Below are 14,715 nucleotides of genomic sequence, written 5' to 3'. Positions count from 1 at the left end.
TTTTTTACTATTTTCTACACTGTAGAATAATAGTGAAGACATCAAAACTATGAAATAACACATGAAAAAAAAAAGACTCCTCATCTCTAGACTCTACACACAATACCCCATAATGACAAAAAAATTAAAATAATAATAAACAGAAATACCTTATTTACATAAATATTCAGACCCTTTGCTCAAAATAGAGCTCAGGTGCATCATGTTTCCACTGATCCTCCTTGAGATGTTTCTACAACTTGATTGGAGTCCACCTTCGGTAAATTCAATTGATTGGACATGATTTGGAAAGGCACACACCTGTCTATATAAGGTCCCACAGTTGACAGTGCATGTCAGAGCAAAAGGTCGAAGGAATTGTCTGTAGAGCTCCGAGACAGGATTGTGTCGAGTCACAGATCTGGGGAAGTGTACCAAAAAATGTCTGCAGCATTGAAGGTCCCCAAGAACACCGTGGCCTCCATCATTCTTAAATGGAAGAAGTTTGGAACCACCAAGACTCTTCCTAGAGCTGGCGGCCCGGCCAAACTGAGCTATCGGGGGAGAAGGGCCTTTGTCAGGGAGGTGACCAAGAACCCGATGGTCACTCTGACAGAGCTCCAGAGTTCCTCTGTGGAGATGGGAGAACCTTCCAGAAGGACAACCATCTCTGCAGCATTCCACCAATCAGGCCTTTATAGTAGAGTGGCCAGACGGAAGCCCCTCCTCAGTAAAAGGCACATGAAAGCCCGCTTGGAGTTTGCCAAAAGGCACCTAAAGGAGTCTCAGACCATGAGAAACAAGATTCTCTGGTCTGATGAAACCAAGATTGACTGAATGCCAAGCGTCACTTCTGGAGGAAACCTGGCACCATCCCTACGGTGAAGCATGGTGGTGGCAGCATCATGCTATGGGGATTTTTTTCAGCGGCAGGGACTGGGAGACTAGTCAGGATTGAGGCAAAGATGAACGGAGCAAAGTACAGAGAGATCCTTGATGAAAACCTGCTCCAGAGCGCTCATGACCTCAGACTGGGGTGAAGGTTCAACTTCCAACAGGACAACGACCTTAAGCACACAGCCAAGACAACGCAGTAGTGGCTTTGGGACAAGTCTCTGAATGCCCTTGAGTGGCCCAGCCAGAGCCCGGACTTGAACCCGACTGAACATCTCTGGAGAGACCTGAAAATAGCTGTGCAGCAACGCTCCCCATCCAACCTGACAGAGCTTGAGAGGATCTGCAAAGAAGAATGGGAGAAACTCCCCAAATACAGGTGTGCCAAGCTTGTAGAGTCATACCCAAGAAGACTCAGGGCTGTAATCGTTGCCAAAGGTGCTTCAACAAAGTACTGAGTAAAGTAAAAAAAAAAAAATTATTATAATAAATTAGCAAACATTTCTAAAATCCTGTTTTTGCTTTGTCATTATGTGGTATTGTGTGTAGAATGATGAGGGAAAAAAACTATTTAATCAATTTTAGAATAAGGCTGTAACCTACCAAAATGTGGAAAAAGTCAAGGGGTCTGAATACTTCCCTCAACTAATGGACACTACAGAGAGAGAGAGAGAGGGATGACTGGAGGGGAGAAGAGAGGGATGTTCTAGTCCACTCTCTAATCAACGAGTCACTACTTCAACACTGTGACATAAATATAGACATTTCCAAAACGCCAATTTTCACATTTGTGTTTTTTCATCAGAAATGATTGCTTATTGGTACCTTCATGTGAGTGTAAAATATTACTGATCTCAGATGTTTTATTAATAGATTTGAGATGTTTATGAAAATGTGTCTCTTTGCAAAACACTATATATCCATTGTTTTGCTGGAATGGAATGTTCGTATCCTATATATTTGATTGTGATATGTGGTTGTCTCACCTAGCTACCTTAAGATGAATGCACTTACTGTAAGTCACTCTGGATAAGAGTATCTGCTAAATGACTAAAATGTCAAATGTAAATGTTTTACATACAGATCTCATACTACTGTATGAAAAAACTAATATATATCATCATAATATTGACATCACAAATGTATCATTTCTACAGTTCTTTATTCAAAATGTAGTTATTTATTCCATTTGACTGTTTAAAACCTAGCAGTACTACTTATGTCTCTGAGAGTGAGCTGGATATATAGCATTTAGCAAAAAACATTATTATTTGTCTCTCTGAAATGAAACCATCAAGTAATAGATTTTAAACAAATACATGTCTGTCATTGAACAACCCTACGCCATGATTAGATAGTGCAAAAAACACACCAATCTCTTTCATAATTTCTTTAAACAATAAAAGCTAATTTACCAACATTTCTGAAAATGGATATATAGCTTTTTGGAATAAAACTGTTCACCATTTTTTTGTGATGATTTGTCCCATACAGACAGATCACACACACATACACGCACGTAGGCACACAAATATGCACCATACACGTGCACGCACGCACGTTTATAAATAGCAGTAAATTGCAGGTATTTCTACAGAGGATAGACTGATGGTGGTTGTACGGCTTCTAAATGGTGGTTCATTGTGTAGTGCGTGTGTGCTCGTGCACATGTTGACACCAATCATTGTGTCTTTCTAGCAGAATAAAAGCCTTTTTCCGTTTCCACGGTAACACACAATCAGACGCCATTTCACCACCATAAAACCTCCCAGACAGACACACACACTCTTACCCTGAATTTGTACTGTGTGCTCCTCTTCAGGCCTTGCACTGTGCAGGTTAGGTTGTCTCCAGTGTATTTTGGATGAAAGTCTGTTCCCTGGAAGGTGAAACGTTCTCAATTAACCTTTAAACTGATGTTTTGCTGTACTTGGGTGTGTACAGTTGAAGTCGGAAGTTTACATACACTTAGGTTGGAGTCATTGAAACTCGTTTTTCAACCACTCCACAAATTTCTTGTTAACAAACTATAGTTTTGGCAAGTCGGTTAGGACATCTACTTTGTGCATGACACAAGTATTTTTTCCAACAATTGTTTACAGACAGATTATTTCACATATAATTCACTGTATCACAATTCCAGTGGGTCAGAAGTTTACATACACTAAGTTGACTGTGCCTTTAAACAGCTTGGAAAATTCCAGAAAATGATGTCATGGCTTTAGAAGCGTCAGATAGGCTAAGTGACATCATTTGAGTCAATTTGAGGTGTACCTGTGGATGTATTTCAAGGCATACAGTGAGGGAAAAAAGTATTTGATCCCCTGCTGATTTTGTACGTTTGCCCACTGACAAAGAAATTATCAGTCTATAATTTTAATGGTAGGTTTATTTGAACAGTGTGAGACAGAATAACAACAAAAAAATCCAGAAAAACGCATGTCAAAAATGTTATAAATTGATTTGCATTTTAATGAGGGAAATAAGTATTTGACCCCCTCTCAATCAGAAAGATTTCTGGCTCCCAGGTGTCTTTTATACAGGTAACGAGCTGAGATTAGGAGCACACTCTTAAAGGGAGTGCTCCTAATCTCAGTTTGTTACCTGTATAAAAGACACCTGTCCACAGAAGCAATCAATCAATCAGATTCCAAACTCTCCACTATGGCCAAGACCAAAGAGCTCTCCAAGGATGTCAGGGACAGGATTGTAGATCTACACAAGGCTGGAATGGGCTACAAGACCATCGCCAAGCAGCTTGGTGAGAAGGTGACAACAGTTGGTGCGATTATTCGCAAATGGAAGAAACACAAAATAACTGTCAATCTCCCTCGGCCTGGGGCTCCATGCAAGATCTCACCTCGTGGAGTTGCAATGATCATGAGAACGGTGAGGAATCAGCCCAGAACTACACGGGAGGATCTTGTCAATGATCTCAAGGCAGCTGGGACCATAGTCACCAAGAAAACAATTGGTAACACACTACGCTGTGAAGGACTAAAATCCTGCAGCGGCCGCAAGGTCCCCCTGCTCAAGAAAGCACATATACAGGCCCGTCTGAAGTTTGCCAATGAACATCTGAATGATTCAGAGGAGAACTGGGTGAAAATGTTGTGGTCAGATGAGACCAAAATCGAGCTCTTTGGCATCAACTCAACTTGCCGTGTTTGGAGGAGGAGGAATGCTGCCTATGACCCCAAGAACACCATCCCCACCGTCAAACATGGAGGTGGAAACATTATGCTTTGGGGGTGTTTTTCTGCTAAGGGGACAGGACAACTTCACCGCATCAAAGGGACGATGGACGGGGCCATGTACCGTCAAATCTTGGGTGAGAACCTCCTTCCCTCAGCCAGGATATTGAAAATGGGTCGTGGATGGGTATTCCAGCATGACAATGACCCAAAACACACGGCCAAGGCAATAAAGGAGTGGCTCAAGAAGAAGCACATTAAGGTCCTGGAGTGGCCTAGCCAGTCTCCAGACCTTAATCCCATAGAAAATCTGTGGAGGGAGCTGAAGGTTCGAGTTGCCAAACATCAGCCTCGAAACCTTAATGAGAAGGAGAAGATCTGCAAAGAGGAGTGGGACAAAATCCGTCCTGAGATGTGTGCAAAACTGGTGGCCAACAACAAGAAATGTCTGACCTCTGTGATTGCCAACAAGGGTTTTGCCACCAAGTACTAAGTTATGTTTTGCAGAGGGGTCAAATACTTATCATTAAAATGCAAATCAATTGATAACATTTTTGACATGCGTTTTCCTGGATTTCTTTGTTGTTATTCTGTCTCTCACTGTTCAAATAAACCTACCATTAAAATTATAGACTGATCTTGTCTTTGTCAGTGGGCAAACGTACAAAATCAGCAGGGGATCAAATACTTTTTTCCCTCACTGTACCTTCAACCTCAGTGCCTCTTTGCTTGACATCATGGGAAAATCAAAAGAAATCAGCCATGACCTCAGAATTTTTTTTTTGTAGACCTCCACAAGTCTGGTTCATCCTTGGGAGCAATTTCCAAACGCCTGAAGGTACCACGTTCATCGGTACAAACAATAGTACACAAGTATAAACACCATGGGACCACGCAGCCGTCATACCGCTCAGGAAGGAGACGCATTCTGTCTCCTAGAGATTAACGTACTTTGGTGCGAAAAGTGCAAATCAATCCCAGAACAACAGCAAAGGACCTTGTGAAGATGCTGGAGGAAACAGGTACAAAAGTATCTATATCCACAGTAAAACGAGTCCTATATCGACATAACCTGAAAGGCCGCTCAGCAAGGAAGAAGCCACTGCTCCAAAACTGCCATAAAAAAGCCAGACTACGGTTTGCAACTGCACATGGGGACAAAGACCATACCTTTTGGTGAAATGTCCTCTGGTCTGATGAAACAAAAATAGAACTGTTTGGCCATAATGTCCATCGTTATGTTTGGAGGAAAAAGGGGGTGCCTTGCAAGCCGAAGAACACCATCCCAACCGTGAAGCACGGGGGTGGCAGCATCATGCTGTGGGGGTGCTTTGCTGCAGGAGGGCCTGGTGCACTTCACAAAATAGATGGCATCATGAGGAAGGAAAATGATGTGGATATATTGAAGCAACATCTCAAGACATCAGTCAGGAAGTTAAAGCTTGGTCGCAAATGGGTCTTCCAAATGGACAATGACCCCAAGCATACTTCCAAAGTTGTGGCAAAATGGCTTAAGGACAACAAAGTCAAGGTATTGGAGTGGCCATCACAAAGCCCTGACCTCAATCCTATAGAACATTTGGGGGCAGAACCGAAAAAGCGTGTGCGAACCTACAAACCTGACTCAGTTACACCAACTCTGTCAGGAGGAATGGGCCACAATTCATGGGCCAAAATTCACCCAACTTATTGTGGGAAGCTTGTGGAAGGCTACCCAAAACATTTGACCCAAGTTAAACAATTTAAAGGCAATGCTACCAAATACTAATTGAGTGTATGTAAACTTCTGACCCACTGGGAATGTGATGAAATAAATAAAAGCTGAAATAAATCATTCTCTCTACTATTATTCTGACATTTCACATTCTTAAAATAAAGTGGTGATCCTAACTGACCTAAGATTAAATGTCAGGAATTGTGAAAAACTTAGTTTAAATGTATTTGGCTAAGGTGTATGTAAACTTCCGACTTCAACTGTATGTGTGTGCGTCATTATATCTGTGTGTGTGACTCACGGTATTGTCCTCCTGGATCTCGAGTGTGTATGTGAGCAGTTCTTCATTGGCGCTGCCCTCGGGCCGGCCCCACTCCAGGGTGACCCAGGAGATGCCCGCCCGCAGCAGCCGCGGTGCCAGGGGGCACGAGGGTAACGTACCTGTAGTGTAGAATACAACCTCCGCACTGAAACCACTGTGGAGGGAGGGAGGGAGGGACAAGAGTTTAGACACACACAAAGCAGAGCTCATCTCCTTCATCTCTTCTGCACCATGCTTTATCTCTTTCCATCTCTCCCTCCATTACCTCCCTCCATCTCCCTCCTCTTTTCTCTCACTGTAACGACCGGCCGCAGGGGAATCTGCCCCCAACGGCAATGATGCGAGAACAAGAGGAGCGCGGCAACAAGAAAATAGAGAGAGACTCATTCAGAGTGATAAGACTCATCAACCAGACAACTAACCTCAACACAGCTATACATCAACCAGACAACTAACCTCAACACAGCTATACATCAACCAGACAACTAACCTCAACACAGATATACATCAACCAGACAACTAACCTCAACACAGCTATACATCAACCAGACAACTAACCTCAACACAGATATACATCAACCAGACAACTAACCTCAACACAGCTGTACATCAACCAGAGGGTGTGTGAGAGAGACAAAGAGAGACAGAGTGAGAGAGAGACAGGCTCAGTGAGCACAGCCTTGTCATTGAGAAGGGTAAACAAAGGAAAACCTGGCTCCCTGTAGAGGAAAGGCTGTGCAACCACTGCACCACAGTAGAACCTGAGACAGCTGCATTTGCTGACAAAATGTCAAAAATATAAAACAATTAGAGAGTGTAATTTCCCCAAATTTGAAACAGTTTTTCAAGGTTTCAAAGACCTCTCTGATGAAAATAGGCTACCCGTCCTGTTGGGGGAGGACGCAGAGATCTGTGGGACAGTGTCTGACAGACCAACCAACCTGCACATGTCCTCTATATTGTTATTGTTCAATGGTTATTTTGACCCTTGGTTATTGTTGTTTCTGTTGTCCTGTTGACAATATTGATTATTATTATTTTAATTATGTTAATATTGTAAATATCCAAAGTAAGCTTTGGCAATATGTACATTGTTACGTCATGTCAATAAAGCAAACTGAATTGTATTGAATTGAGAGAGAGAGAGAGAGAGAGAGAGAGAGAGAGAGAGAGAGAGAGAGAGAGAGAGAGAGAGAGGGAGAAAGAGACAGAGAGAGCAAGAGAGAGAGCGAGAGAGAGAGAGACAGAGAGAGAGAGAAAGAGAGACAGAGAGAGACAGAGCGACAGAGAGAGATAGATGGTGAGGGTGCAACAGATGGGAAGAGTGAAGGTCAAAATGACAGAGAGGATGACAGAGAGTAACAGAGCAGAACCCAGGTGGAAGAGAGGGTTGGAGATAGATAGAGAGAGAACGACAGAGAGATTGATAGAGACATAGAAAGATATAGAGGAGGAAAGAGACTGAGAGAGCCAGGAGAAGAGAGATCGAGACAAAGAGAAAGATAGATATAGACAGAATGATAGAAACAGAGAGAGGGAAAGTGGAAGATGTCACCTACCTTGTGCAATGTAGTGTTATGCCATGCATATGTAGTGCTATAACACCCATACCTGGTGCCTATGTAGTGTTATGTCACGTATATTTAAGCAATAACGCCCGAGGGGGTGTGGTATATGACCAATATACCACGGCTAAGGGCTGTTCTTCTGCACGACGCAACGCAGAGTCCCTGGATACAGCCCTTAGCCGTGGTATATTGGCCATATACCACAAACCCCAGAGGTGACTTATTGCTATTATAAACTGGTTACCAACGTAATTAGAGCTGTTTTGTCATACCCATGGCATACTGTCTGATATACCACAGCTTTAAGCCAATCAGCATTCAGGGCTCGAACCACCCAGTTTACAAGTAGCATTATAACACCTACCTGGTGCCTATATAGTGTTCTGTCATGTATATGTAGCATTATAACACCTACCTGGTGCCTATGTCGTTGTGAGCAGCCACTCTGAAGGTGTAGCCCACAGCAGGACACAGTCTGGTCAGCTTACAGTGTCTCTGGCTCCCAAAGTAACATTCTCTAAATGCACTGTTCTTCTTTCCCTATGGAGGAGAGGAGATGTGGATGAGAGGGGAGGAGGAGGGAGAGAGAGATGAGACTAGACTGCAATAATAATAATAATAATAATAATAACAATAGTAATATAATTTATTTGTCAGGCGCTGTTCTGGGAAGCCAAGGTCACACCAACTTGACATCATGATCTAATAACACAAATCTTGAACAGAGCCATATGAAGACTGCCTTTTCATATTCATTTAGAGAGAGAGAGAGGGGAGAGGAGAGAGAGAGAGAGGAGAGAGAGAGGAGAGAGAGGAGAGAGAGAGAGGAGAGAGAGGAGAGAGAGGAGAGAGAGAGAGAGAGAGAGGAGAGAGAGAGAGAGAGAGAGAGAGAGAGAGAGAGAGAGAGGAGAGAAAGAGAGAGAGTATTTTATGTATTTCATGTACGTTTGAAATAGATGGTATATTATCCAATAGGAGTGTGTATAGTACCTCGTCCCACTCCAGAAGGTAGTTTGTGATTTTGGATCCGTTGTCAATCGGAGGCTGGAGAGAGAAGAGAGGAATAAATAGGACTGTCTGGAGCGTGTGTGTGTGTGTGTGTGTGTGTGTGTGTGTGTGTGTATGCGTATGGTGCGTGTGCGCGCTACGTCTATGTGTGATGAGGAGAGGAGGATGAACTGGGGCTGTCACAGAGAGGAAATGACCTGTGTGTTTTCATTAGTGTGACCTCATATCCTGTCTGAGTGAGTGATGTCACTCTCCACGCTGCCCTTACGCCGTGACAGCAACCAAGACAGAATATCATAAAAAATATATCTATATAGAGGTGAGGGTGAGGGTGCAATCTATCCTGACGAACCCCATCTCAGAATGACATGGAGAAGGATTGGACAGTGACACCAGGAAGCAGATCTTCCCTGAGAGCAAAATAGAACCCTGATTCTCTGTCCTCCTCCCTGAAGTGTGCACTCATTCACCCCCCTTCTCTCTGAAGTGTGCACTCATTCACTCGCCCTGATGGATCTAAAATAGACTGGATGGGTGGGAATGAGTGGACACTTTTGGAACAAGCTTAAACAATCAGAACGTCCAATGAAAGGAACTAAAAGTGTGTGTGTGTGTGTGTGTGTGTGTGTGTGTGTGTGTACCTTCCACTGCAGTGTGAGGGTGCTCTTGGTGCGATGGGACAGTTTGGGGGGAAAGGGCAGGTCGGGGGGGCAGTTGTGTGTTGTGAACGACCCCGTCTCCGAACACACACCCCTCAAGTTAGAGTTACACACCGTGCTGACTCTGAAACACACACACACATACACACGAAACATTAATAGTCACATTTATTAACACAATAGTAAAGAAGTGGTGCAAAGTGTGTGTGTGTGTGTGTGTGTTGCTGACGGAAGGTGTGTGTTCTTACCGTACGTGGTAGTCTGAAGCTGGCCTCAGGTCTTTTAGATGACACTCCAACTCCTCTCCACTACACACACACACACACACACACACACACACACACACACACACACACACACACACACACACACACACACACACACACACACACACACACACACACACACGTTATTTACACTTGAGATGAAAGGGAGATGTGGTCCTCTGTAGCTCAATTGGTAGAGCATGGCGCTTGTAACGCCAGTGTAGTGGGTTCGATCCCTGGGACCACCCATGCGTAAAAATGTATGCACACATAACTGTAAGTCGCTTTGGATAAAAGCGTCTGCTAAATGGCATATTATTATGTTTATGTTTGCGTCAGTTGTTCTTCAAAGTCTGGAACGTTCATACACACATCATACACACACGTGTGCAAGTCAGGCTCAGAGTTAGGTGAGTTTTACCTGCTAGTCAGGCTCAGAGTTAGGTGAGTTTTACCTGCTAGTCAGGCTCAGAGTTAGGTGAGTTTTACCTGTATATAAGCCTGTATTTGCCGTCCCGTCCCTTGTCGGACAGAGAGACCTCGTAGGTGAGAGACTGGCTGTTGCTGAACCGGTTCACCAGCCCAACCGGGGGAGCCCAGGACAACCTAGCACCCCGCGCGTGCACGTTGGACACCTGGACACACACACACGTTAGATAACACACACACACACACACGTTAGATAACACACACACACAAAGTTCCTATCAGTTTATGTTCCGGTGCATTCCCGTCACGGATGCTGTGCTGATGAAATGACAGTCTGAGTAGGAGAAGACACATTTACCCACACCCTGGGCACTTAAACAATCACCCCATCAACCACTGTCTCTACACACACACACAGACACACACACAAGCGCACACACAGAAATAGACACACAAAAACGTTTACCCAAACCCCAGACAACAGAGAAAGACACACTTGTACACACACACAGCGGAGTGATTTAACACCGGCTGTCGTTCATCCAGACAAACCACATCCACTGAATACCCAATCTGCCCTGGGGACAAACCACATCCACTGAATAACCATTCTGCCCCGGGGACAAACCACATCCACTGAATACCCAATCAGCCCTAGGGACAAACCACATCCACTGAATAACCAATCTGCCCTGGGGACAAACCACATCCACTGAATACCCAATCAGCCCTAGGCACAAACCACATCCACTGAATACCCAATCAGCCCTAGGGACAAACCACATCCACTGAATACCCAATCTGCCCTGCAGACAAACCACATCCACTGAATACCCAATCAGCCCTAGGCACAAACCACATCCACTGAATACCCAATCTGCCCTGGGGACAAACCACATCCACTGAATACCCAATCTGCCCTGGGGACAAACCACATCCACTGAATACCCAATCAGCCCTAGGCACAAACCACATCCACTGAATACCCAATCTGCCCTGGGGACAAACCACATCCACTGAATACCCAATCTGCCCTGGGGACAAACCACATCCACTGAATACCCAATCAGCCCTAGGCACAAACCACATCCACTGAATACCCAATCTGCCCTGGGGACAAACCACATCCCAGAGACACACACTGAAGAATGCCTCATACGATGTACGTCCATCCCTCCCCCCTCCCCCCTCACTCTCTCTCTTCTCTCTCTCTCATACTTCTTCCACTAGTGTGTTCTTTATGAATACTGTACAGGAGACCCATGAGAATCCTGTGTAGGGTTGCAAAGGGAGGGTATGTTACTGGAAACTTTGATGGATTACTGGATTTGATGTAATCTATCACAAGATATCTAGTGTCCCTTTTGGGTACTTCAGATTATCACAGGTGTCTGTAATTATCTCTGTCTCTGTGTGGCCTTATCACATGTAAAATATATTAAATAATTAAATAAGATGATTTTAAAATAAAATAAAGCTGTAAAACATTAAACTAAATATAAACCATCAACTCTGTAAAACATTATACTAAATATAAACCATCAACTTAGTGAATACCATTGGTGTTTAATATGAGGGTTTCAGCATGAAATAACCTTTACATTTTTTTAACACACTTTCATTTGTTGTCAATGTTTTTGCATCAAACTGGTGGCGGTTGTGAACATAGTCAATAGTTGGAAGAGTTGCAGAGGTAGTAGAAAATAAGGCAATTGTTAATTAGATGCTTTTTCATTAATTAGGCTATTTTCTCTTGAACCATATGGTCCATCTACTAGAAACTCATGGACAATATGGACACAGATATAAAAAATGAATACTATATATGAATATATATATTTTAAAAGTTATTCATGTATAAATTACCGAAGTTTCGATAGATTGCCATAGATTTGTTAATTACCAAAATTACTGAAGTTTCCGGTAACTTTGGTAAATTAAACAGTAGCTTTGCAACCCTAGTCCTGTGTGATGAAGTGATACAATACTGCCCCAATGTGGTCAGGTTGGGGACTGCAGGTGTTCTGGGCTCCAAAGGACATACTGCTCTGGGAGGAAGAAGCCTTTAGGTACAGGTGTGTGTGTGTGTGTGTGTGTGACTGACCTGTGGTTTGTCGATGGCGGAGAGCACTTCCTGAACTCTCTTTGCCTCTGAGTCGTGATCTGAGGAGTGAGAACAGACACAACATTACCAAATAGTGTGTGTTTCTGTTCTTATGTGAGAGGGTGTTATTACAGCTAAGCACCACCAGAGGGCAGGCTGAGCTGTGTCATATACAGTATGTACAGTATGTACAGACCCCAACCTGGATTACTGCCTCAGTCTACCCTACGTTCTGTTGTCTGCTCATAAAACGGGCCGGCTCCAGTAACACACACACACACACACACACACACAAACAAACACACACAGGTCCAGTGGCAGAGCATGTCTAGGGGTGATTTAGGAGTGGGTCGGGGTTAGCGCTGGGGTGTGTGTGTAATGGAAGTTTATCCCCAGAGTGTGTAATGTGTGTGTGTGTGTAATCCCTATACCAGAGTTGCTTCAGACAGGAGCAGAGCTGCTTTCTCCATCAGAGCAGAGTTCACAAAATCACCCAGAAATTGTTTTTGTTTCAGAGAGAGAGAGAGAGAGAGAGAGAGAGAGAGAGAGAGAGAGAGAGTAGCATCAGGTGAAATCTCTCCTGACCACATCTCCTGTCTCTGTCTGTCTGGATGTGTTTGTTTGATAACGGAGGACAGACAGACCAAGAACGACAGAGCAACAGAGGACAGGAGGAAGAGAAGGATGACGAGGGGGGAGGGAGAAGAGACAGTGGTCTAAGCCAAGTAAGACAGAAAGAAAGAGGAGAGAGAGGAACATTTCAAAAACACACGCAGAGCAGAGAAGGAGAGGAGAGAGGGATGAGGCCACAGAAGAGGAGCGGAGGAGAAGAGAAAAATGGATTTTCATCAGGATGGAGAGAAAAGTGAGGAAAGCAGAGAGGAGGAGTACAGAACAAGGGGATATGAGGGGTCATCTTCAAGACCCTGGTGCTGGCCTACTGAGCAGCAAGGGGAACCGCCCCTCCCTACCTTCAGGCTCTGCTCAAACCCTAGATCCCAACCAGAGCACTCCGTTCCGCCACCTCTGGTCTCTTGGCCCACCCACCCCTAAAATAAAATAAAGGCACTTCTCTTTTCCCACTAGCACTGACTTTGCTGATAAATACTTTGTTGGGGGAAAATGTACTTACGATCGTGATGTGTTGTTGTCTCACCTAGCTATCTTAAGATGAATGCACTAATTGTAAGCAAACGTAAGAGGGTAGGGTGATTACACAATCGCTGCGTTCCAGTTCTGTGACATCATCAGCAGGCGCAGCAGATGCAGGGGAAGGGGCTTGTCAGACTGCGTGAATATGTCTAAGTGTGTCTGTGTGTATTAAAAAATAGACTTTTAGAAACTAGAAACAATGAACTGAAGGAATGGAGGAGAGAGTGAGATATAGAAAGAAAGAAAGAAAGAGAGGTACAGTGCTGTGAAAAAGTATCTGCCCCCTTTCTGATTTTTGCATATTTTTTATACTGAATGTTATCAGATCTTCCACCAAAACCTAATATTAGATAAAGGCAACCTGAGTTTACAAATAACAAAAAAAACAATACTTTTTTATTTATTTAATTAACAAAGTTATGCAACACCCAATTCCCCCATGTGAAAAAGTAATTGCCCCCTCACACTCAGGAGAATGTCAGGCCATCCGTCTGTGAGCTAAAGCTGAAGCGCAGCTGGGTGATGCAGCAAGACAATGATCCAAAACACACAATCAATCCTACATGAAAATGGCTAAAAAGCAACAAATTAGAAGTTTTGGAATGGCCTAGTCAAAGTCCTAATCCCAATTGAGATTTTGTGGCAGGACCTGAAACAAGCAGTTCATACTTGAAAACCCACAAATGTCACTACGTTACAGTTACTGCATGGAAGAGTGGGCCAAAATTCCTCCACAGCGACGTGAGAGACCAATCAACAACTACAGGAAGCGTTTGGTTGGGGTCATTGCAGCTAAAGGTGGCACAACCAGTTATTGAGTGTAAGGAGGCAATTACTTTTTCACACAGGGGCATTGGGTGTTGCATAACTTTGTTTATGAAATAAATGAAATAAGTATGCAATTGTTGTGTTATGTGTTCACTCAGGTTCCCTACTAGGTTTTGGTTGAAGATCTGATAACATTCAGTATCAAAAATATGCAAAAGTAGAACAAATGTGAAAGGGGGCAAATACTTTTTCACGGCACCGTAGAGAGGGTGAAAGAGATAAAAGACAAAGAGAGAAAAAGGAGAACGAGAGAGAGAGAGAGAGAAGAAGAAGAAGAAGCCTGCAGGGTTCCACAGCGTTTTCATCTATGCATAGTGAGCATTCCATCTGCTCAACAGCTGGCCCCCTTAACACACACACACACACCTGTTTTTCTATCCTCGTGGGGACCTAAAATGTATTTCCATTCAAAATCCTATTTTCCCTAACCCATAACCCTAACCTTAACCCTAACCTTAACCCCTAACCCTAATCCTAATTCTAACCCTAATTGTAAACACCACACACACACACACACACACACACACACTTGTTGAGACCTGTCTGAGAAGGTTTGTAGTCATGGTGAAAGTTTGGTTCTCATGGACAGAGACCATGG

At 43.7% G+C, this 14,715-nt stretch overlaps 1 protein-coding gene across 2 annotated transcripts in view; it reads right to left on the bottom strand.

Moving 5' to 3' along the window:
- fndc3ba (fibronectin type III domain containing 3Ba) overlaps positions 1–14,715 on the bottom strand; it is a 93,843-nt gene that overhangs the window by 20,453 nt on the left and 58,675 nt on the right. For both annotated transcript variants that reach the window (XM_041904317.2, XM_041904318.2), the window contains exons 8-15: positions 12,138–12,196; positions 10,094–10,239; positions 9,587–9,646; positions 9,321–9,462; positions 8,662–8,715; positions 8,087–8,211; positions 6,083–6,257; positions 2,666–2,752 (exon numbers count right to left, since the gene is read on the bottom strand). In XM_041904317.2, the coding sequence (XP_041760251.2) occupies positions 2,666–2,752; positions 6,083–6,257; positions 8,087–8,211; positions 8,662–8,715; positions 9,321–9,462; positions 9,587–9,646; positions 10,094–10,239; positions 12,138–12,196 (848 nt within the window). The remainder of the gene's footprint in view (positions 1–2,665; positions 2,753–6,082; positions 6,258–8,086; positions 8,212–8,661; positions 8,716–9,320; positions 9,463–9,586; positions 9,647–10,093; positions 10,240–12,137; positions 12,197–14,715) is intronic.

The sequence above is a fragment of the Coregonus clupeaformis genome, chromosome 26, assembly GCF_020615455.1.
Source record: "Coregonus clupeaformis isolate EN_2021a chromosome 26, ASM2061545v1, whole genome shotgun sequence".
In the NCBI taxonomy this organism is placed as follows: Eukaryota; Metazoa; Chordata; class Actinopteri; order Salmoniformes; family Salmonidae; genus Coregonus; species Coregonus clupeaformis.
The sequence above is the reverse complement of the archived record's forward strand: the minus strand, read 5'-3'. Positions and strand labels throughout refer to the sequence as shown.